Below are 25,151 nucleotides of genomic sequence, written 5' to 3' on the forward strand. Positions count from 1 at the left end.
ACGTGACGTCTGTAGCCATTGACAAAATGCCCGTTTCATACTGAATCTTCCTTTGAGATTTACCTTTTTCCCGTCAGTCGCAAAAAGAAACAAAGTTGGGCTGGAAATATGGCCTCTAAAGTCGCAAATTTAACTTTTGTTTAGACTTCAAATAAAGTTGATTTTTGGGGTCCAGTTGAGCTCATCCATATGTCAGCAACCATATTTGTCAGTTTCGTGGAACGAACAGCGGATGCGTTCAACGTATTTCCACCACTGACTCCGCTTCACGAGCAGGGTCAATGGTGGCTGTCCCGGGTGAGCCCTGAGAACGACGTCCGAGCTAATCAAACGGCACGGGGCTCACCTAAGTTGTTCAATTAGGGTGAGCTAATCGAAAGCACATATAGAAGGGAATTCAGCCTCTTGACCTTTTCGGAAAAAAATAAGCTTCCTGTGAGTTTGACTCGTATGGAGGATACAATGTACACACGTACATGTACTGGTGATTGGTATTTATTTATATTCACAAATCTTTAGATAACTGTTTAATAATATGTTATATTTATTTCTCTGATTGTTTCTCTTCTCTTCAAGTTGGCGAGACGGGAAGCAAAAAATGGCTGTCTTTCAGGCTTGACGAACGAATGAAGAAACGAACACAGACTCCGGAATCTGTCAAGCTTAGTTAGTATTTATCTAAGTATATTTCACAAAGTGACAATATCGGCCCATTTTGGGAACAGCAGTTGCTGGAAAGAAAAGTGTAGTGTAATATCCAATCACGTAATAGAGATCATTTTCCAGAGAAATTCCTACTTTTCCACTTTGGTTTGTTCTTGTTTATATACAGCACCAATTGAAAGTGAGAGTTTTTCATCGGAAGACACTTCCATAGAGGATTTTGACAGAAAGCACAGCACAGTAGGTGAGTAACATTTCAAAAAGTTTAGAATAATATTGATGTAGTACCAGTTGCTAATATAGATTCTACCATTGGACCACGAAACTGTTCGTAATTGTAAGGTGGTGTATTTTTTTATTTTTTTATTATTTTGATCCTGCTGTTCTCCTACTTCTCCACCTAGGTCTGCTTGAAAGGCTTGCATTGGTACTGAGAAATGTTATATTCTGTGTATACATGCGTGGGGCGCTGTGGTCCAATGGTTACAGTGCTTGACTCGCATGCTGTGGTACATGGGTTCAAATCCTGAAGGGGAACTTGGTGCTTTTGTTCTTGGGCAAGACACTTTACTGTGATTAACTCTCTCCATCCCGGAGTATAAATGGTACCTGTGAAGTTAGAGACCAAACTGCGATGGTCTCGAGCTACTGCAGAAAAATGGTTTCATTCCTGATGAACAGGAATAATAATTGTAAAGCCGTTTGAAACCTTAGGTAAAAAGCCATTAAAGCACTACATTATTGTGATTCTTCTTCTTCTTATTATTATAGGTGTAAAGGTACCACTAAGGAGACACGTTATCGTAATTTCTTCGCATGATGGGAGACATCGGTCATTAGGGAGACATTTTTATGTCTCCCTAATGTCACAGCCCCCCTTTAGAGGCACAGTTTTATTGTCGCAATTAGGTTATATTTGTTGCTTGTGGTCTAAGTAGTAAACATACCGAAATTCGTGGAAAAAAGACAAGGGCATATTGGGTTAGGGCACATTTAAGTTTAAAATATTATGTGCACAAGTCTACGGGGATGTCTCCCAAATGTCCAGTCCAGGGTAATAATTATTATTATTGTTATTATTGTACAGTTGATGTGCCGATCCAGTGCATGCAGGTGGCAGTGGAAGCTGAAGAGAGTGAGGAGGATGATATCGACGAGTTAACAATGTCTGAGTTTGCAATCCAGGGAATAGCACACGATTTCTAGTAAGAAAAGTTCACCGCTTAAAGGGTCCATCAGATGAATTTTTCTTAGGAACACATTTTGTGCAACTTTCTGTTCCTCTTAAAAATGTGTGAAAACTATTAGACATCCTTTTTGGTTAATTTTTTTTATTGAAAAGTGCACGTTTTTAAACATTTTTTAAAAACAATCCATGCTTTTCCGGACAACTGAGGGCGCTGTTGCTGTGGTGTCATTTCAGGAAGACACTGTTCAGTTTGGGGTTTTTTGGGTTCAAATTGTGAACTGGAAAATTTGTGAGAAAAGTTGCTCATTTGCTTACTGCCATATACTGACACAACAACCAGTCGCCACAGAAAAAAAAAATTTACGACAGCAAAACATCCAAAATTCCGGCAAGTTTTGATGCTGAAATAGCTGTAACATTGAGGTCTCTGCCTGAAATGGCATCACACTTTTGCTCATAGATATGGACATTGGTATCAGCATTAAAACCAAAATGGCGCCAAAATACCCTTAAAAATGACAAAATGATAATTGAAAATAAGGTTAAATGGGACACAAAGGTGCATTTTCAAGGATTGCATTAAAAAAGTTACATTGCATGGACTTTTTTAACAATTAGTGGAATGATTTTTAAAACTGTAGCAGAAAGGTTAGCTTGATCAAAGGTGGCTTTCAGTGCTTGAACATTTAAAGGGAAGATACAACATTTGCAAACATCAAAAAACAAAATGATCAAATTATCACGAAGCACCTTAATGGATTGTTAGGGAATGACAGTCTGAAGCATCCTGTAAAATCGTGGCTCCTGGTGTGCTAACATTGTCAAGAAAAATTGTATTTTTCCAATGCTGGTCGGCCGACAAGTGTTGGAGAAAACTGGCTTTTTTTCAAAAACTTCTCCTAATTTTTCATTAACTTATTCCACATTTTCTTTGCAATTGATTACACACCTGTGAAAAGGGAACAAGCCTGCTAGACTGATTACCTGACCTTAAAATTCCCCAAAGTCTATAAATTGCTTTGTTTCATCTTAAGTGGGGTCAGGGAACCAGGCTACACGAACGTGAAACAAGTCAGTTTAACAATATTTTCCATCACATACTAATCCTCCAAATCCATTTATGTCTGAAAATTTCAGCAAAAGCAAATGTTGTACATTCCCTTTAAGTGCCCACAGAGGTTTTCTATGTTGCATTACAGGTTATTGCTATTTTTACTATTTAGTATTTTTTATTTCTGGTAATGAAACCGGGGATTTCTCAAAAGCACCCTATGCACTGTAGCTCACAAAACCTGAAGAAATCTGTAAAGAGACAGTGAGAAGAAATAACAGTTTTAGAGGTGAGAGGAAAACCCCAGAAGAATATGCTGGGGAAACCCACAGAATCAAGTAGGGAATGAAATCCCAATCCACACAGGGACCAGGGCAGGAATCGAACCCGGGCAAGGTGGAAGGTGAGGACTCCCCGATGTGCCAACCTGAGTACCTAATGCTGATGGTCTCCATATAATGAACAACAACAATTTTGAGAATATTCCGTCCAAGTTTCATTTTCTGAATCCACTGTATTTCATTTTTCTATTTTGCCAGGTTGGGGAAGATTAGGATTTTGCAAACAAATTCCTTAAAATAAAAACTCTGCAAGTTTGAGCTTTTTAAGGGAAAGGGTAAACGTAATCAACCTTGGGCTTACATTTGGTAGGACTGTAAAATGTATCATCCTGCTGCGTAACATAAAATCGTTTCTATTTACAACATGGTCACTCTTCTTTACTATATTTCCTCATTTGCTAGTCTCTTCCCAGAACTGACCAAAACAGCCGAATTGCCTTCGTTTGTCCCACTGGTCAAACCGGCTCAACTAGGCCAAGGGTTACCACGTGCTGAGGGTGACTCCATAGAAGAAAGCAAAGATGCGGAGGCAGAGGGTGCAGCAGATGAGGCGGACAAGACAACCAAGAAGAAGAAAGAGAGGAAAAAGAAGAAAAAGAAGAAAGCGGCCAAGTCTAAAGAAGATGACTTGGCCTTGGATATCAGACCAGAGCTGCAGCAAGCAAAGGACATTCTGGTATGAAAAGTCTGGGTTTGGTATTTGTCTATTTGTAAGAGTCCATAATTTGCCGGCTGGTACATACTTCATGTGAGTCTTGGTACAGAGAGAACTCGTAATGAAACTTCGGTTGTTAAAATTAAACAATGAAACTTTAGTTGTTGAAAGTGAAACGTAACAATGAAACTTCACTTGTCATAAAACTCAATTTGCTTTTGATTACATATACAGGGGTGGAAAAAAAAAAAAAGCAACCTCATAATTCCAATATCCAGGGGCCTAAACCTTTGGTATGTATGGCCAGGAAATTTTGTTAGAAGGAACATGATACCAAGAACTCCCAAATCGGTTCAGTAGTTTTGATTCCAGTGCCATTTTTGTAAACTAAAGTCAGGGGTAAAACAATCCTTTTGTTCACTGTGTGCGATAATACCCGATTAGAGCCCCTGACTTTGGTTCACAAAAATGGCGCTGGCATCAAACCTACTTGACCGAATCGGGAGTTCTTGGTATCATTTTCCTTCCAACAGAATTTCCTAGCCATATACATCAATAGTGTAGGTCTCTGAATAGTGGAAGTATGAGGTTGCATTTTTTTTTTACCACTCTGTATAAGTATGAACTGGCCTTTGTAAAGAAGAATTTTGCAAAGCAGATCTCCTCATATACAAATTTGAGATTGGCATAGTATTAAAAGATCATTAACAATCTTGTGTCATTTTCAGTCCAAAGTGCTTTGTATACTTTTCTGTAAAAGCATCTGCTCTAATTCTCCAATACCTGAATTCTATAAGATTTCACTGAATGTTTGTTGAATCCTACAGTTTCCCATTGACATGAGTAATAACTGATGTGTCTCTCCCCATGTTGTTTTTAATAAAGAGTGATTTGCAAGGAGATGTAGGACCGCCTATGAAATCTCTCAAGCACCCAGGCTGGGTCAAACCCGTCAAGAGAGTGCGTAGACTACAGGTCAGTATTATATCCCTGACTCCCTGAAAACTACAACAACCTGCCTTAATTATCTCCAAATAAAAATTCTCGACAAACGACTCATTTAGCTTGATCGCATCACAAATTTAGGCCTACATTATACTTGAAATCCTCCGCTCTGCTCCAGGATGTCACTGGCTCTGCCTCAACATACTGACAGTGATTTGTTGGAGGATTTTGCAGGATTGAGGCAGTGGTCACCCCTCCAAGGACCACATTCAAGAAATAACAGAGGATTTTGCAGGATTGAGGTTACATCCTAGCAAAAATGCCCAGAGAGTTTGGGTTAATCCTTCATAATTCAACACTATACGGTATTGGCACATTTTGAAATCCTGGAATTTAAAGCTATCATGGAGAGTCATGGAAAGTCATTGAATTGATTATTTACAATGAGTTATGGAAAGTTGATTTTCCAAGGAGGTGCTGATTCTATCATGTCCTGAAAAAAAAAATCAGCCAAATATGGCCGAGGGTGCAAGATGTTCCCCCTCCCCACCCTACTTTTCATCTCGTTGGATAAACCCTTGCTGACCGCAGTGCGTGATATTCCATCCACAGGGCCATACAGATGCTGTGTTCTGTCTGATGTTTGACAAATGTCGCATCCTCACCGGATCCATGGATAGAACCATTCGTGTCTGGGACATTCGCAGTGGAAGAAGTATACGGAAGATCTACGGCCATAAGGTAGCTCAAAAATACATACAAACATGTACATCAAATCTTTTATCTATTTATTTTCTAAGGTAGGATATATACAGTTAAGCTGCAAAAAGGCTATTATAATTTTGCATTATCAGGGATGTGTTATTTATTAATTTAACAAATTTCAAAAGCAAATATAGAAATAAATAGAGTTTTTCTTGGTGATCCCTCCACCCAGTTTCTAAGATTGCAGGGTTGAAATGACTCCAAAACGACGGAGTGACATCATCTTTCGGAATTTCACGTCGTAATGATCGTTTCAAAGTCGGCTTAAAAAATTTCGCCGACCATGTACGACCACTGCCGATCCCGCAAATACTATTGCAACTTTGTTACGACTTTGTTACGACTTTAATACGACACAACCGTTTGAGTACAGACAGAGAACAGACTCTGATCCGTTTTGGATTTTTTGCCAACCATCATGATATGTTTCAACTGTTGAAACTAATCGTGGCTCCACTGCCGACCATGCACGACCTGTAGGATGCCAAAATGGCGCTCAAGAAGTCGCTCCGATAAAGTTCAGATGTCGTTCCGAGCTTCACGATGTCGTTGAGTCTTGCGTCTCAGCACTGTCTTATCTTGATCCAGAGGCTACATCGTGACAGTGTGACAGGAGCTTTAGGGGAACCTTTAGGCAAATTTATACAAACATATACCACAGACCCTACGTTTCTCTGCAGCCCTCAAACACTCGGCAGATTATTTCATGCTCATTCTTTTCCGAATCTCACCCCTGATGATGGACCATTGTTTACTCTGTCATGAACCAGATCTTTCAAATCCAATAGTTGCCAAGTTGGGACATCCACTCAGTTTTAAACCCTAAAAACATACATTCCATTTATTCCTACTGACATTTTTTTTTTCTTGAAAAACTAGTAATTTTGAATTTTAAAAAGCATTGAGTACACTCTACTCTATTTGGTCTTTCAAATCATGGTTTCATCATGCATTATATATGATGTAGGATATGGAAATATCCTACAGATAATCACGAAAAGAAGGTTATGCACATGTACATGTACACCATACGTGATATTGGCATAGTTGGTACATGCCCAGTGTGTTTAGTATGTTACGCACGGTGGATTGCTCCTTGAGATTTTGAAAAGTTGGCAGCTATGCCCATGGGAAACTATTTTAGAAATACTAGAAAATTAGCGATTCTAATTCAGATTCAATTGGAGAAATGCCAAATCTTCAAAGCACTGACAGCTTTAATGTGGAAGAGCAGTCCACCTAAATGCTGATTGTTTCAGCTGAATGAGATGAGAAGACAGCTCGACTGTCCCACTTGAAAATCCCACTTGAAGGTCCCACTTGATGTGATCAAATTACTCACAATACTGTTTTAACATTAATGCATGTTGCCCTTTCTGCCCTTGACTTTTGCCCTTTGCAGGGAGGTATCCGTTGCCTTCAGTTTGATGACACCCGTATTTTGTCGGGTTCCTGGGATATGACCATCATGGTGTGGGATATCATCAAGTTCAACCATCTAGCCACCCTTACTGGACACGTAGATGTGGTGTCGTGTCTGCAGTTTGACAAGACACACTTGTAAGTTTAAAGTTGGTATATACGTGCTATTTCAAAGTTTGATTTTCTTTTCCGAATGAAATTTAAAGGAATGTAATGTCCTGTAACAAATAAATTTGCTTGTTTGTTTTTGCAGGCCTTTGTACAGTTTAAGAAAATTGGTTTTAATTGGCGCGCTCCAGTTCAGAAATTGCGGAAACTATTCAGAACGAATTAGGAGCGTCCCGCTCTTAATTCAAAAGTTGAAATTAATTAATTGATTAGTTGTCATGGGCCGATTTTCTTTTTCATGCGATGCGTCATTGAAAAGCTCATAACTAATGTAATACTAGAAAATTATCACTTCAATTTTGAAAATATATTTTTCAAGGTGCCACACCCAAAAAGCATGTATACACCAACTTTAATGATATTGAGGTATCCCCTGTTTTCTTTATATATTTGTGACCTTTTTGTGAGAGTCTGTTTTGTGAAAATATCTTCTGTTTCTGTATGGCATGCTGTTCTTTTTTATGGACACTGTGCATGTGTAATTCTCGTCATTCATGCACAACAAATATGCAAATACAGTGAAGCATTATACTGATAATAATGTAGCATCTGCTGTTACTGTATTTCAAGTTTAATCCCGAGAAATATATTTGTTTTTATTTAATTGCTATTTTCCTAGAAATGCAAAGTCATTCACTTTTGAATGAGACATCGAACAAAAAGAAATGGCCCATGTTTAGTTACGGAATAATTGCTTTCAAAATTTCGAATAAGTTGTGGCCCAACAATATATAATTCAGTTTGTTGAAAAGCATGGTCAGTAAGTGTACGTATTTGAACAGTCATTTCTTTAGATCACACGTTAAAGGGAATATACAACATTTGCAAATATCAAAACACAAAACTACCAAATTATCATGAAATACCTTACTGGACTGTTAGTGAATGATGGTCTAAAGCATCCTGTAAAATCATGGCACCTGGTGTGCTGACATTGTCAAGAAAAGTGGTATTTTTTTTATAATTTCCAAAGCTGGTCGGCTGACCAGCGTTGGAAAAAGTGGGGTTTTTTTTCTTCAAATACTGCTCCCCATTTATCATATTTAGTAAGTCCACATTTTGTTTGCAATCGATTACACACCTATGAACGGGGACACGCCAACTAGACTGGTTCCCTGACCTTACAATTCCTTGAGGTCTATAAATTGCTCCGTTTCATGTCAGCAAAAATGAGGTATTTTGGCAGGGAAACAGACCACAAGAACATGATTGTTTTTCTTGGTTTGTCCAGCATCTACGAACACAAAACTTCAAATAAGTCAGTGTAACAATATTTGCTATAAAATACGAACTCCCCAAATCCATCCATTTCTGAAAATTACAGCAAAAGCAAATGTTGCATATTCCCTTTAACTAATTGTTACATTTGATTGTTACAACACTGTACACATCTCTGCTCTAGTCTCAGGTTCAAGATTGTGAATGTTTGCCTCCCACAAGCTCTTAAACAACACTTACATAGAGTATACAGTGCTTATAACATTACTGAAGAGGGCAAAACCCTCTTTGACACAGAATTCCATCATGGCAAGTCACTCTGTATTTTGCCGTATTATGTTCTCCAAGGGCTGACTCACCCAGGTGTGCCTAGACACCAATGAAACCGTGGAATGCTTCCGTCTGCCCAATTAAGACATGACAACATTAGAGGAATGTAACAGTACCCAGACCCCTCAGGACCCAATCTCATACTTCCAGAATGCTAAGTAAACACCCTTATGTCACCTGAGCCTTTGATGCGACCCGCCCGTACCTAGTCCGAGACTCACCCCCTACCTGTTTCTGTCATTCTAGGGTGACCGGATCACATGACAACACAATACGGGTGTGGTTGATGGAGGACTACCAGTGTCTGAGGGTCTTGAGACATCATAAGGATAGCGTGACGTGTCTTGTCTTTGACGGCCGGTGTGTCACCAGCGGATCAGCTGACAGGTAATTCTGTCATGAATTTTATGAGATTTTTTTTTACATCATACCTGAACCCCAACCCTGCCCCTCCTCAAGTAGAGATTAAGTTATACATTCCATTGTGTCTCACATACTTCCTCGCTAATTGCACATTTTTGGATGAATTTCAGACTCCAGATGATGCTAATTATACACCTTCTGTTGTCTCAATCGCTAGTGTCTTCTATTGTTACCAGAATGTTCTTTTTATAATACATTCATTAAATTCCGGCGTGCACTGTTTCTGGAATCACACTTTCGTGTCTTCTCTTACAAATTGATCCAAAATCTGAGCCTGAATTGAAAGCTGTGTTCATTTTTATGTAGTGGGCGGGGAACACCAGAGGTTGACTGGTGATAATTTTACCATTTTTGTCCACCCGCTTCCCCAACCCAACCTGGAAATGTGACTTATTAAACCAGTTAAGGGTGACAGTGGGGTAATGGTGTATGTATGTCAGTGAGTGTCTCAGTCAGCCAGGTGTTTAGTGTAACCCTGTGGGTGATCTGTGTGCTGAGTCATGATAGGGCTGGCTGCTGGCAGATTGAGCCATGGATGTTAACCACACAATGGGCATTTTTAACTGGGATAGTTGGTGTCATCTCCTACAAATATTGAAAAGTCCAGCCTGTGTCAAGAGACTATAATGGCCCTATTTCAACATTGGGGTTTGTACCCACCTCTTTCAACCAAAACTTTTTGCATCCACAGGGTGATTGATCCACTTTCCGAGTAGAATCAGAAGTCACCATATTATCATGTTATACTGAGGGAATAAATATGTGACCTGCCATAGCATAATGAGGAATAACCCCCACCTTTGACTTTTCATGTTATGTAGATCATATTAAAGCGCAAATCATTGGCTTTCCAATGATACCAAATGTATTTCTGTAGCTTAATTTATTCCACAGACATGACGCAGGAACTTCAACAGTGTCCTGCCAAGTTAAGCCAACCTCATTTCGAGAAAAACGGCTTTGAAAAAAAAAGACACGCAGCCACCAACGGCAGTGAAAAACGTTCTTCCGTTTTTGCACTTTTGTGGGTATTTTTTTCCCAACAAAAACGCATAATGTGAATCTTGGATACCTTGGCTACTCAAAAATACAAAACAATCAGTATCGATTTTGACACATTTTGCGTATGTTACGTAATCAAGCACGCATTGCGCAGTGTTGAAAATGTTCCAAACAGGCGCGCTTGTTGCTCGAAATGTGTTTGAAATACGACGCAGCCGATGCGCGTTATGCAAGTTGAGGCTCAAAATGCCGATGCACGTGGATGGTCTGTAGGAAATGACGTCATTTGAACGCAACCTATGCAATCCAAAGTTGTAAAGTCACCAGTAACGTATAGGATGAACATGTATGACAAAGTAATGGCTTTGTTGCAGTTCAGTTGAAAAGCTTTTGATTTGATTTGAAATAAAATAACGTTGGTTGGTTGAAAGTGACACAGTATGATAAAAGCAAATTTTGAATTGAACCTAGTCATCACCTATTGAAACTTGCACATGTATGTTGTTGGTCCAGAAAACATGAATGCTGCCCTCTGTTGGTCAGAAAGTGAAAACTGGCTCAGAGCCAGATCTGTGACACTTGAATCCCAGCTTTTATACGTTCCGATTTTCCAGGGATATCAAGGATTTTTGCAAAATGGAGTTTGATCTGCTTAAGAGTAAGAAACTGTTGGCTTTGTGGATTGTTCAAATCTGTATGTTTGATTTGTTTTGGGTTTTTTGTCATAATTAGAGATTCATATGAAAGCTGTCTCTTCCAAACTTTTTGTGGTTAATTTAATGACCAAAAAAAATTGACAAATTCTTATTCAAAGTGCCAAAGGAATTCGTTTCTCAGGATATAATTACAACTTTTGACAAACTTCAAGAAAATGTTTTACATTGTACTGTTGGCGAAACTGTGAAAGAAAGCATTGAACCCTCAGAAAATCAAGACAAAGCTTGAGATCTAACATCCTGCTGTAGGGAAAACAGATCTCTGTCTTTCTGTAGGATCATTCTCATGAAACTATCCTGAGCTGTCCTACCATTTGGCTATTATCATCACTGTCTGGTGTTGCCTATTGTATGAAGGTTCCTGTCTTATGTACATTCCACACAGTACTTTTTGTCAGGTAGACTCTTTGTGGACATTCATCTGTCCTTTCCATGGTCAGCAGATTGTCTTGTGAGATAGGAAGTAATAATAGGGTCAGGTTACTGCTAATGACTGTGAGGAAGTCCTCCTCTTGAGCTGATACTGGGTCAATTGGCTTAGATCATGTCACTGATTGATGCTGTGCAGATAGCCTGACTGAGGTAAATTCTCTCTCAACCCCAGCCGCTTCCCCAAGAAGCCCAAGGACAAAAACATATTGGTGGCTATTAGCGCAATTTATCTTTCAGTAACATTATATGCATTCCTGGCCAGTCTGGGATTTGGCTTTGATGCTGACCGGCTGTGGCCTAGAAATCCTGGGTTAAAAATGGTGAAAACATCTCGGACTGCTCCTGGAGGCTAATCACCTGGGGTGACCTTCCCCCAAAACCCTCCAGCCCTCCAGAATAACAAAGTATTTACCAGAAAATACTCATCTAGTAACGGGGAAAAAACCTGGTTGTGTGTCAACTTAAATCCCTGACACTAGGCAGTACTTTGGGGGAGCAAAACCTCTTAAGACAGAGAAGGATCGGTGGGTATGGTTGATTTATGTGGGTTGTAAATCAAAGTGCGGTTTGGGCTAGGTTACCTCCATACCAGGTGTGAATTTCAGCTGGCCCTGTGCGCTGTGGTAGTGACAAAGTATGAGGCTAATTTGGCTGTGGCATTGATGTGATTGCCACCAACTCATCAACAAGTCCCTGACCCCGCCAGGTAGGTACAGATACTCAGGCCATTGGCATGTAACACATTGTATACAATGGCCAATGGCATTTAATACATTGTAATACAATGTATACAATGTATCTAATTGGTGTCTGTCAAGCAACAAGTCTGCCACCCCATTCCCTAATTCAACTTCAGATCATAACCATGGTATTTGACCAAGAATTAAACTTGCCATGTTGTCTTGAGTGCTCAGTTAAAACAGGTATTTATAAATATCCCTGAGACAGTTTACCCATTCCTATTGGTCAAGAGCCCATCACGTGGCCAGCCTTTAATGGACTTGTTTAAAACCGGACAAGCACACATTTATTCCCTTATTAAAAACCACTCGAATAATATGTACATGTATTTACCATTACTGTCCACTGGAACATGGAGCTATACAAAGCAGATTTGTTCAAACCCACCACAATGTAGAACCCAATTTCACATTTTTTTAAAATCACAATGTACATGAACATTGAGGGAAAACAAAGAAACATAGGAAACAGAATCTAATGCCCTCATCATACGGGTGCATACCTATGTTCCCCAATACCAATGTTTCCCAACCCTAACCCTAACCCTAAGGATTTTAGCGAACATAGGTATTGGGGAACATCGGATAGACCCCTTTCATACAATGCATGGCAATGCATCAAGCCCACTGGAACACATTTTTGCCACAGGGTGCTGGGTGCTGGAATGTGTATTCATGTTTACTAAAAGTAAAGGTTCCGTATAATAATTCCAGCGCCCCCATCCAAAAACTTGGGGGTGCTGCAGCACCCACAACATGCCCTGTTCCTGCGGGCTTGCATGGCATGTTGCAATTTGGCATCGGTGGTGCTGGCATTTCTATGCATGTCTAGCAAATTGAAAATTGAAAAATTGGTCTGTTTCAACACCTTTATATCAGGCATGCAACTTTTCTTTGGAGTTGGATCTGCTGATTTCCTCGCTTTTTACTTCTCATGAATGCCATTGCAAATTGAAAAACACTGTACAAAGTCTTGTGTGGTTTGGAAATTCCTCGTTTTTTTTTTCTAAATTCCCAGTTGCATGTCTGTTATATGGACCACACTCAAAGATATGGCTGGAAAACATATGTACCTTTGTTGAGTTGTAATACTTAAAAGAAAGCAGAAGGCACTATTATTTCAGGATAAGTACACTAGGTGGTATCCGAGTGTGTGGGAAAAAATGGCCAAGTCCAGATTTAACGAGCCCAATTTGTATGACATACCGCTAATCTCATCTCAGGAGTGGTTCAAAAAACGGAGAAAGACCCATCAGATTGAAATGCCCCGTTAGCGTTGTATAATAAACTGTCCCGGCCCTGCAATGCAAGAAATGTGTGATGGAGTGTCTCAATCCATCTTAATCCCGGTGGCGGGCCCACCTTGTAGTTTGGGTATATCCCTCCATCAGTGACAGATGTGGTCGAGCCAAAAAAAAAAATCCAGTAGCTGAGATTGTGGTCTTGTTTGTGGCTGGGTTAAGATAAGGCCAAAAGTCCTGGCTCAAGCCCAGATTTGTTTAAGGGATGATGGTGGGCTTGACGGGATGATCCAAGGCTTGCTGAACACTCGCTGTTGCCATATCAAACTCCTAATAGTTGACTGCTCTCAGACACTTAAAACCTAGCCACATACACAAAATTTATCCAGGGATCAAATTTGCAGGGGAGGGGGCTTGTTTTCTTGAAGGGGTCACAATTACTCTTTAACAATAAAAACCTCATTTTTGCTTTTTACTAATTTGCTGAGAGGGCGGAGGGAAAAAGGCACTGGCCTTGAGGCTCATAATCTTCAAATAGATTTTTCAGGTGCACATGATAAAATGAAAAACAGCAGAAATTCACTAGAATCCCACCCGCATGGTACCTCCACCCCTTAGTTAACCTTAGTTAATGCCAATGAATTTATCATCATTGGTTTACCGTTTGTGGTGTTGGTGGATTTCTCTTGACTTGCTTTGCCATTGCCAAAAACTTACCTAATATGCCCCAAAACTGATCAGTTGAAAAAAAGGATTCATTATGAGAAAATGTTCTCTGGTGTTGCGAAATGAAAACATACAGCAAAGTCTACCACAATCCTCTTTTGAAGTTAATAGAAAATAGTAAATAACAATATGAGAGTATTCTGTTTTTCAGCAGATTATTTCATACTACATGTACATGTATGTAAGAAGCGTTGGCACATGTTTCTTAGAAATGACAAGCACATCAGACTTGGCGCTGTTCCAAAACCTTGATAATTCTCAACACATGCAGATTCTATTTTAGGTGTCAACAGAATTTGTATTTGGGAAGTTTCATAATCTCAGAATTGTGCCTTTTACATAAGCACGCGACTTTTCCTCAGATCAGCTGATTTCCTCGTTTTCCACTTCACACTTACATGTATGCCATTAAAAAAATCAAAAAACACTGTATAAAGTCTTGAATTCCTCTTTGTCTGTTACTTATGCCTGTTTACACTAGATTCAACTGTCTTGGGTTTCATACTTACCGGTACATACCAAGGGCGGATCCAGGGGGGGGGGGCCAAAGGGGGCCATGGCCCCCCCCCCCCCCCCAAACGAAACCAATATTTTTTTTTTGTATGTGACATCGCAATAAAGGCAGGCAATGAGTACACCACCATCTTTTCCTCAAAAAAACATTGGTTAAAGTGGTCAGAAATTGCCTCAGATCGCACCACAGATCATCTAGAATCCAAAAAAATTTTCAGGGCCCTTAAGCGGGCCCCGAACCCCACGCCGTATTTTTTTTTGACCCACTCTTTTGGGGGACCAAAATTTTTTTGGGCCCTCCCCCCCAAAAAATTGTGTTCTGGATCCGCCCTTGGTAGATACATTATGTGAACTGCTTGTGGCTACAGACACTATCTGTGCTCACTGATCTATGTGGTTTAAGATGTGCCGCCATTTAAATGATATTTTCCAGAACACCTCATTACCTGGCATTGATAAATTTTCTTAAAAATCATTTCCTGTTGTTGAATTGCACGGGGCTTCCTCGCTGTTCCTCGCCCAAAATTGATTAATTGACTGATGAATATTGTGCGTGTACAGTATTCATAAAACCGACACCTTTTAGTGTCAACATTCTGAGAAAATCTGGCCACCCACAAATGTGTCATCACCTGTAAATGTTGTTGACCTCTTTTTGAATATCCCGCGTCTTGGCAACATGACAATTTACAGAGGTAACCAAGGGGTAAATTTCTTCAGTCATTTGTAACACCCATTGGATATTGTGTAATATTGCAGAGGATATGTCCAGAAAATTCTGAGAAAGGTTGACCATATTTTTAGAGCCCTGTTTCGTCTGGCTTGCAGGTGTGGGGGCTACCTCCGTTCTTCCCCTTCTTTAGGTAAAATGCACTCATTAATGAGAACCATATGTCACACATCACATAAAAACAAGCCAAGTCTGCAAACAGGCCCTGGATTATATTATAATGGCAAAATATAGAATCCTCCATATTGTTCATATTACGTTAACCCATTTGACAAAACTTTATAACCAGCTTGAGATTTTTTTTTTCAAAGGTCAGTTCAATTTTGTGGTTTCAGTAACTCCTTATTAAGTAGTGAAGAATAAACACTAGATCTTAGTTATGAAGAGCAAGAGTGAGCTGCTCAGGTTCTTACTTGCGTTATTATTTTACAATGATTTCTCTTTGCCCAAAGTTAATGTGCGCCATGTTTGATAGCAATTTCAGCCAGATAAAGGCCGTATGTAATAAAAGTTTGCTATTGGCAAAGAGTGTACATGTACATATACATGTACATGCTTCATATGACATGGCTACTAATAACCATGAGAGAATATACTGGTATCATCTCATTTTCTGATCAGTTGAATATCTTTAACCAGTTCGCGTCGGAGGATGTGATTACACACACTGGCGGTTTTTATACACAGGCACAGCTGACATGTTAAAACGTCAAGATTGCCTGGACTCACCTCCAGGTGACATCTAAACATGCTAATCCCTCATGTCTTTTGTACACGCACACAAAGTCTGTGAAGTCTGTGGAGGTGGACCATGTGTGGATCTTGAATTGGCTGTTGTGCATGGCCTATTGTTCTACAATTTACGCTCCAGTGCACACCCGGAGTATTGAAACATATGAGGTTTTGGCAAGAAATATCATACTTATACTGTTGAAATGACTCTTGTGAATCAGCTTTTGTGGCGTTTGGCTTTTGGCTGGAAAATTTTGCCTTTTGCGTTGGCATTTATTTATAGTGTTTGGTTGATTATAGTTTCATTACACATGCTTGATTATTTGTCATGATTATCATATTTTGTTTCTCGTTTCAGGACTATTCGGATGACAAGAATCTCAACTGGCGAATGCATCCTCAAGCTATCAGACTACTTAGACGTCGTCACTTCTCTTGATGTAAGTCGAAAGCCTTTTTATGCCCCGCGGCGAAGCCGAAGGGGCATACTGTTTCCGCCTTGTCCTTCCGTGGGTGGGTGGGTGTGTGGGTGTGTGTGTGGGTGGGTGGGTGTGTGGGTGTGTGTGTCCGGACAAATCTTGTCAGCGCGATAACTTGAGAAATACTTAACATATGAACTTCAAATTTGGTTTGTGGATTGTTCTTGGTAATCCTAAGAAGCCTTTCGCATTTGGGGCCAAAAGGCCAAAGGTCAAGTTCACAGTGGCTAAAACAATAGAAATCTTGTCAGCGCGATAACTTGAGAAATACTTTACATGTGAACTTCAAATTTGGTTTGTGGATTGTTTTTGGCAATCCTAAGAAGCCTTTCGCATTTGGGGCCAAAAGGCCAAAGGTCAAGTTCACAGTGGCTAAAACAATAGAAATCTTGTCAGCGCGATAACTTGAGAAATACTTTACATGTGAACTTCAAATTTGGTTTGTGGATTGTTTTTGGCAATCCTAAGAAGCCTTTTGCATTTGGGGCCAAAAGGCCAAAGGTCAAGTTCACAGTGGCTAAAACAATAGAAATCTTGTCAGCGCAATAACTTGAGAAATACTTTACATGTGAACTTCAAATTTGGTTTGTGGATTGTTCTTGGCAATCCTAAGAAGCCTATTGCATTTGGGGTCAAAAGGTCAAGTGTCAAGTTCACAGTGGCTAGAACAATAGAAATCTTGTCAGCGCGATAACTTGAGAAATACTTAACATATGAACTTCAAATTTGGTTTGTGGATTGTTCTTGGTAATCCTAAGAAGCCTATTGAATTTGGGGCAAAAAGGTCAAGGGTCAAGTTCACAGTGGCTAAAACAATAGAAATCTTGTATTTATTCTGAGATTATAGGGATTAGGGATTAATTCATATAAAACCTACAGAAGACACTAATGCTGTCAATGAATGTTCCATGTGACCAAGGTACATGTAAGTTGATGTTAAAAGAGTGGTGTTATGTCATGGGAACAGTCACGGTTGCGGGGCATTTGTGTTTGTAAACACACCTGACTTGTTTTCTCCTGCATTCAATATTCTGGGAATTGAATAACATTTGGTAAATTTATTGTGTAGGTATTCTTTCTTTTCTTTTTTTTCAAAAAGATAAAGGTACCGGTAGGAAGGCAAGGGTATGATATTGTAGAGGTGTTAAATATGTCACATTTATTGTACTGTTTTATTTTGTTCAATTCTTCCAAACCATGACATTGATCAAACACAAAAAGGTTACTTACATGTACTTCAGTAACCTGAAATATTGATTGCAGAAGTTTATTCCATTATAAATAATGATTCTTGCAGTGACTTGTTAAATGTCTTACACATTTTTAAACATACTGGAAAATGTTTCTGCTCCTTTCACTCTAAAGGCTGTATTTCAGGGGTCACTTTGTCAGATTATTAACAGTCTGTTCTCCAAAATAGGTTAGACATTGCAAATGTGTCTAAATTATCTATACTATCAAAATTACCCACTTGTTGTGTACTTTTTGACCATTCTAGAATGTATATTAACAAATGGTACCTTAGGGAGACACTTTCTAGTAACTCAGGCCGTGTCCGAAAGTTGTGGCTACGGCTAGAAATAACACGTGCACCTATTGTAGCCACTGGCTTGTGGCTATTCCCATAGACATGTGTGTTACTCCCAGCCGCAGCCAGTTGCTTTAGACACGGCCTTGTTATTATTTGACATTAGGAAGACATTGGTCATTAGGGAGACATTTAGTGTCCGTAGTCCTAAGAATTTAAGTACCATTCTAGAATCATTTTTAATGTTGGAAGTTGCTGAAAAGGATTCTCTAGCTTGAGCATAGTATAATTAAAAAGTTTGAGGAGGTGGAGTTACGGTAAGGTATGGTACCAAACATTATGTGGTTATCATAATTTCTATTCAAATAGGTTCAGGGAGAGCTGATTGTGGGTGGAACCCTGAGCGGTAAGCTCTTCTTCTGGGACAAGCTGTCAGGCCGAGCGGTGGCGGGCGTGCAACCCCACGACACCACGATCACTAAGATAGTCTTCCTGCCTAGAGGCCGCGGTGGAGCCCGATTCATCACTGCTGCTGGGTATGTCACTGTTTGTCATCCAATTCTTTCATTAGGTTATGTGTGATTTTGGGAATTCTGATTCGGTTCAAGAGTCAGGATTTTGTTCTACAATTGACTACAAAAAAATTCCCAGCAAAAAGCAACGGATAGAACCTCCATCAAAGAATTCTTGAGAATAAGACAGTTCGGTATTTGCGCACAATGATATGGGTCACTGGTCATTCGGGATAATCGAACGCTCATCGGAGGCGCACGACGCTCGCGTGTTAATTACTAGCAGAATGGTCGTTCGCGTAATATCGCGTATCACCATGTCAGCGATTTTATTCCGAATGACCTTTGGCCTGGACTACTTCATCGCGATACCGAACTGGCGTATTTCTAGTTGGTCATGAATCCTTAGTCACTGTACTGCCCCTAACCACCCTGCCTGTCGGTCTTGTAGTGCCCCGAAGTGCCTGAGAACCCCGTAGTTTTGTGGGTTCATTGCTTACTAAATGCAATGTAGTACAGTTGCCAATGGTGTGAGAGATTGTCTGTAAAAATGATTGATTTCCCAAATTCAACTTGCGAAAGGAGACTTAATCTCGGGGAGATGGGAATTGGCTAAGAGACTTGATTCCTTGTAGAAGTTGAGTCATATCATTCCGATCCAAATTCTGAATCATTTGTGCTTTATTCCAGCATGCAGTCTTGCATGCCTGTACCATCATACCCTTTCATTAGCTATTAGCTAATAAGATTGCGGCAATTTTGAATGATGTACATAACCTTTAATTTAAAAGATGTTCAAATCAGCCTCCACTATCTGTAATTTGTGGCAAAAGGCCGAACTTGTCTCAGTTTCTGTGTCAACCTTCATATACATGACCCATGTAACCTACATACGTACATTTACATGGGCAATTCCACGGTTACTCACATTTTTGATGTACTTTTGAGTTTCTTTGGGCTGTAATTACCTTACTGAAAAGGTTTAATAACTGTTATCCCCATGGTAGATAGAGTAGACCTAGACCTACCTAAGCACCAAAGATGACATCCAGAAAAATGTGTTATGTATGATAAACAGGAACACAAAAGTGATTACTCACGTTACGAAAATGTAACGTGAGTAATCGATTTTGTACGTCTTGTTTATTGTGGCCCTGCTCACAAGGTGACTTTTTGCCACTTCGTGAGATCATTTTACACTTTTTTACACTTCGTAAAAATGAAAAACACGGATTTCAGGCTTGAGACAACTATAATAAAAAGGCTAGTGAAACTCAAAATCAAACAATTATCGATTTTCGAGGTTTTTGTCACTTCGTGAGCACAGCGACGATATGGGCCCACCATTATTTTCAGTTCTGTGGTTAACAGGGCACTTCAAACAGCTGAAGAGCACCCACAAACATTTGATGAGACACAACCGGGTTACAAGTAAAATGGTAGGCGATGTTCAGCGCTTTAAAAAGTTGCCGTGTAAAGTTCTTTGATCCAACCTCGTGTAATGGCACGCAGATCTGACAACTGTCCTCGTCGTATTTGTAACCAATTTAAAGTTAATGACAGGAAACACGGCATATAGAACTGGAAAAAATTGATTAGCCCTCGTGGTTCTGTGGCGAGTTTTAATCCAATTTGAATTGTTTTGATACGCATTTATATAGGGTGAGGAAAACTAAGGACAGCTAATCCTGAAGTTGTCAGGAATGATAAATGACGAAGACCTTGACAGAAATCCAATTAAACGTTGTTTGGAGATTTCCAAGTCCAAGATGGGGCAAGCAGGATGTTCTGGACAGGAATTCCCAGGAGGGCTGACCAGAAATGAAATCAGATGTTTGTTGGGGGGAAAAAAATGAGTCAGTCTGAAGTCCGAAGAAGAGATAGAGGAGATATTTTTTTAAAGTTGGTGATAACGGAAATGGAGGGAACAGAAACAAAAAATTTCTTTTAGTGCTTTGATCTTAAGTTTAAATGTTTCACAAAATGCTTATTACAATATGATTTCTTTATTATATAAATTCAATACTGCAATAAGGCCCCCAAAAAGTCTCCGTTTTCTGGTATGGAGCTTGCCCCAAAAGTGGTGCGATGACGCGGCTTTTTTTTTTTTTTTTTTTTTTTTACTTTTTTCTTCTTTTCTTCTACGGCGACGCAGAAACCGGAACCTTTTTTTTTTTGGCCGAATAGAACTAGTCTTGCTCCTTCAGTGTCATAGATTTTGAAGTAAAGATTGTCATGGAATGGACCATTCTCAGGCTTTCAAGTATTCCTAGTTTTCGTACTTTTCCCTAGATGTTTTACCTTGCTCCTGCTTTTCCTACTTTTTTCTTGTAATTCCAAATTTGTCATACTTTTTTGTCCCACAACTCCAAAAAATGAAATCTCAGAATATTTTTCATAACGGTGGTACACGCTGTCATATGTAAATCACACAATGAAGGGCTTGGGCGCAGGAGTACTGCAACTGTACTTCCAAGAGCTTAGTTGAGGATGGAGCACAAGTGTTGTGAGTACAGAACATGCCAAATGAGGCTTATGATGCTGTGGACACGGTTGAGTATCAACAAAAACTACTCCTGAAAGCCTGCAAAAATCCTACTTTAATCTTGATTTGGTTCTCCAAAGTCCTACTTTTGTCCTGTTTTTTGTTTTTTGGTTGTTGTTTTTTTATCCCAGTGTTCTCCTACTTTTTCACCTGGGACTAAATGAAAGCCTGCATTCTGGATTTGGCCATACATGTAAGCCCCACCCACAGACCTTATTCATGAGGAAGCCATTCTGGTCGTGTTCCCTGAATATATTTTGTAAATTGTAAACTGTTGAACGGGATGGTGCCAGACTATTTGTGCATTCCAGCCTAACTTTCGATTTTTTTGAAATGTGGCTTTAAACATTCGGGTATGTTTAATCACAAAGTTTAAATTATTTGTCAGAGCAGACTGGTATTAATTTGTAATTTACGTTATGTCATTGTTTTCATTTCTCTTCACAAGTTCCAAAAATGAAGATTTTACCTCGCTTTCAATTTAATATGGCTGACTCGTGAATAAAGCCCATGCACCCTTGGTATGTTAAAACAGTGCTAGTGACCAAGTTTGACAGCAGTACCACGGCCATACAACTGACCAAAAGTCATTGTCTAATAGGTCAATGATTGACAGACAGGAAGGGTCCATTGTCAGTAAGATTTGAAGAAAAGTTCAAGGATTAAAAAAGGAAAGCACTTAAAGTAAGGAACTTGAACCATCAGCTTTAACCCTTGACATTTCAATCAGTATGCTCGGTCAGAATTTCTGACAACAGTCATAAAAGTCTTTCATCACAGAGTTCATCATATTTTTTTTTTATCTCATAGATAGGTAATAGGACATGTATCACATTTCCTATATGCTGCGTGCGTGTGGTTAAAAAGAGATTTTAAGTCAAGGTACATGTAATTTGACAGGTTGTCACCACTTACAACAAGCCCACCCTCAAATAGACCACCGTTTTTTACATCTTTTCGCGAACGTACCTTAAAAAAAAAAATCCCCACCCAGTCACACATGCGCTGAATCTGAAGCTGATGATGACTTTTCCTGATTTGAAGGAAGTACATGTTTCCCGTATCATTTGCATCACGCCGTTGTGACATAACCCACATGAAACAGGTTTCCTCCTTACCCGAAAATAAAGGTATCAATTTGGAGGGCGATAGAAAAGTACACATGCAACTCTTGTGACCTTTATCATCACCTCAGCATCCACTGGTGTCCTTGGCGCACAGTTTCCAAGAAGGAAGTACGTGTGAGAACTCAAATCATTTTGGTTTAGACATCTAAGATTTGGGGATATGCTACTTGCTGAGGCTAAATGAGGAATGTCCCCCAAAACTTTGTTTTGAGTTATCGGCGTCTGAAGTTCCCTATGTGTGAAAAATCATGTTAAACTCAATTTTCGAATTTTCAAATTTTTGAGTAGCCAGGGTATTTAAGATTCACACTGTGTATTTTTGTGGTGAAAAAATTACTTCCAAGAGTGAAAAAAATGACGATTTGTAAAGTGTGCTAGTGTGAAGTTTTTCCAAAATTTTCAGTAATTTTCTTCTGAACAACAAAAAATGACCCAAGTTCACCGTGAAATTTTAAGAGAATCGAGTATTGTGTATACCTTTGTGTTACCATTCGAAAGCGTATTGCCTGCTCTGTTTATTTCTAGCAGCGACATCAGTCTGTAGTGGCCTAGCAACTCATGATCAGCTGTGGAAAATGGTGCACAAAACGCGCTGTTGCATTGCCAATGACAGTGTCTAGTTCGCGGGGCTTCACTACGTAATGAAAATAACACAATCTGATTGAACAATATTGTATGAATAGGCAATAGAGCATGCGCTGTACGTGTTGTTTCTTAGATACGTGACATATTGCAGCGCCGATCCAATCTGTGCCCATAGCGTGTGCGCGCTCAGAAACTGTTTACAAAATTGTCCCACACGCGAATGTATGTACACTTTGCACACAGAGCTTGCAATGCACAACGTGCAACACACAACTTTTTTCCAAAGCTGTTTTTCTCAAAATGAGATCGCGGATGTTAAGCAACGCACTACCAACTTTCCTGCGGCATATCTTTGGAAGTAAATGAGCTACAGAATAAATTTGATATCATTCCAAAGCTAAAGAGTTGTTCTTTAACATGGTATATAAATCTCAAAAAGTCAAGGATGGGGGTTATTCCTCATTATGCCATAGCAGGTCACATAATGTTGGCTTTTATGTAATTCTGTTTGGGTCTGATGAGGAATCCTTGGGGGGTTTTTTTGTAAGTATTTTATCTGTCATTCAAAACCCAATTGTTCTCCAGTTTAAGTGCCTGTAACAACCACTCAGCTCCCAAGAGTTTGAACTCCACTAAATAATGTCAATCATCGCTACAATAGTTTCATGCGAAGGTTTTGTCAGAAACTGACTATTGGTGCCCCCTCCCCCCCTAAAAAAAAACCAGAAAGCCCCACATTTAACTCTACGAATACGTAATTAATTTCATTATAAGTTGCGTCCTCTTGTTCAAATTTTTGATTTGTTTTTCTATTAATAAATGTTTGCATGCTTTATTTTATTAGTGTGTTTTATTCCAACCAGAACACTAGTTTTCCCCTTTTTTATTGACGTCTACAAACCTCTGAAAAGGTTTTTGATTTGGGCACAAACAGATCTGCTTTGCGAACAGACTGGCTCCCGGTCCATCCATTATCAATACTGTTGTGGGGCGGGAAACACACTACCCTGTGAGAACAGATTTATTTCCTGGAAGCCGATGATACAACCTTGTAAAGTAATAATTCAGTGACTAACCATGGGCTGGTTTTTTTTTCTGTGGATGTCTCATTCAAAAGTGAATAACTTTTGTTTTGCTCGAAAAGTAGAAATTTAGAAAAGGAATCTATTTTTTAGGATGAAACTCGAAAATAGTACAGGGAATGCAACTTTAATTACATGTACCCGGTAGATGGAATTTTTAGTAATGCCTTAAATAATAGCTGATATATTGGCTTGTCATCTAATGGATGCCATTTTGTGCCATTAAAAAAAGACCAACACTTGCAAAGAATGTAATACATGTACCGGTAAGTCTAAAACGTAAGGCCAAACATTTGTTTTTGAGATCAGGGGGTGAATGACTTCCTGAAAAACTCTAGCATCTGCAGTAGTCTTCTGGGAAAATTGCAAAATAATTGGCAGAAGGATTGGCAAATTATTTGCATCCATGGATCTCTCCCACTGGCATTTACAATCTGTGAATGTTGTGGTTTTCTTGCCATGTTCAGAGGGAATCGGCACTCATGAGAGTTTAGCAGCTTCCTCCTGCCGTTGTTGCCTCTGGTCTCATGTTGGACTCACTTTGTCTGGTTGCATGTACATGTATGTACAAAGAATGTTGCTCACTTATAGGGTTTTTCTGAACCTAGCCTCCCATCTTCAGAATTGGTTGTGAGAGATTTTATTCTGCAGACTTTTGGTGAACTGAGCTCAGTACAGGTTTATGTTCTACAGGGTTTCCCCCTAAAAGGTAACCCACAAACAAAGGGGTAATTTGAACATATTGATGATTATTATTATGGTTTTATCATAAACTAGGGGCAGTAAGCTTTCCATTGTTATCTTTATTGCATACTGTGATCATGCGTCACTATTAGCTTCATTGTCTTGAAGATGTAACTTAACAAGACACATTTAAGTGATAAAAAATGCTTCTGTCAATTGATGATCTTGTGCTGCAGCTCAAGTTGCATTTTAAAAGTCAAGGAAATTACCTTCCAGCATCTTTGGTGGGCACAGGACAATGTCCCGGCCCACAGACACATTGCTGTCAGGAATCACTTAAAGCTATAGTCCATCATTTGCAGCCATCCGAAAAGTAACTGGCGTATTATTGTTGAAAAAACAAACTTGGTTGAAACATAGTAAGGGAACTAAACTCCCTGTGAAATTATTCTTTCTGGGAAGCTGTCATTTTGAAGAAATCTACGAAAGAAGGCATTTCCAACGGTGATTCTTAAGAAGCACCGTAGAAAAATTTAAATTAGTAGTTCGTTTTGTTATTCAGCGCAGCGCGCACAAGTATTGGAACGACGCACACGCGCGCGCAGTT

At 39.5% G+C, this 25,151-nt stretch overlaps 1 protein-coding gene across 2 annotated transcripts in view; it reads left to right on the plus strand.

Moving 5' to 3' along the window:
* LOC119740909 overlaps window positions 1-25,151 on the plus strand; it is a 56,020-nt gene that overhangs the window by 13,819 nt on the left and 17,050 nt on the right. For both annotated transcript variants that reach the window (XM_038216385.1, XM_038216386.1), the window contains 10 exons: window positions 577-666; window positions 833-907; window positions 1,751-1,868; window positions 3,647-3,920; window positions 4,785-4,874; window positions 5,457-5,585; window positions 7,012-7,169; window positions 8,994-9,134; window positions 16,361-16,442; window positions 18,379-18,545. In XM_038216385.1, coding sequence (XP_038072313.1) covers window positions 577-666; window positions 833-907; window positions 1,751-1,868; window positions 3,647-3,920; window positions 4,785-4,874; window positions 5,457-5,585; window positions 7,012-7,169; window positions 8,994-9,134; window positions 16,361-16,442; window positions 18,379-18,545 — 1,324 coding nt within the window. The remainder of the gene's footprint in view (window positions 1-576; window positions 667-832; window positions 908-1,750; window positions 1,869-3,646; window positions 3,921-4,784; window positions 4,875-5,456; window positions 5,586-7,011; window positions 7,170-8,993; window positions 9,135-16,360; window positions 16,443-18,378; window positions 18,546-25,151) is intronic.

Source organism: Patiria miniata, unplaced genomic scaffold (genome assembly GCF_015706575.1).
Source record: "Patiria miniata isolate m_02_andy unplaced genomic scaffold, ASM1570657v1 HiC_scaffold_5, whole genome shotgun sequence".
Lineage (NCBI taxonomy): Eukaryota > Metazoa > Echinodermata > Asteroidea > Valvatida > Asterinidae > Patiria > Patiria miniata.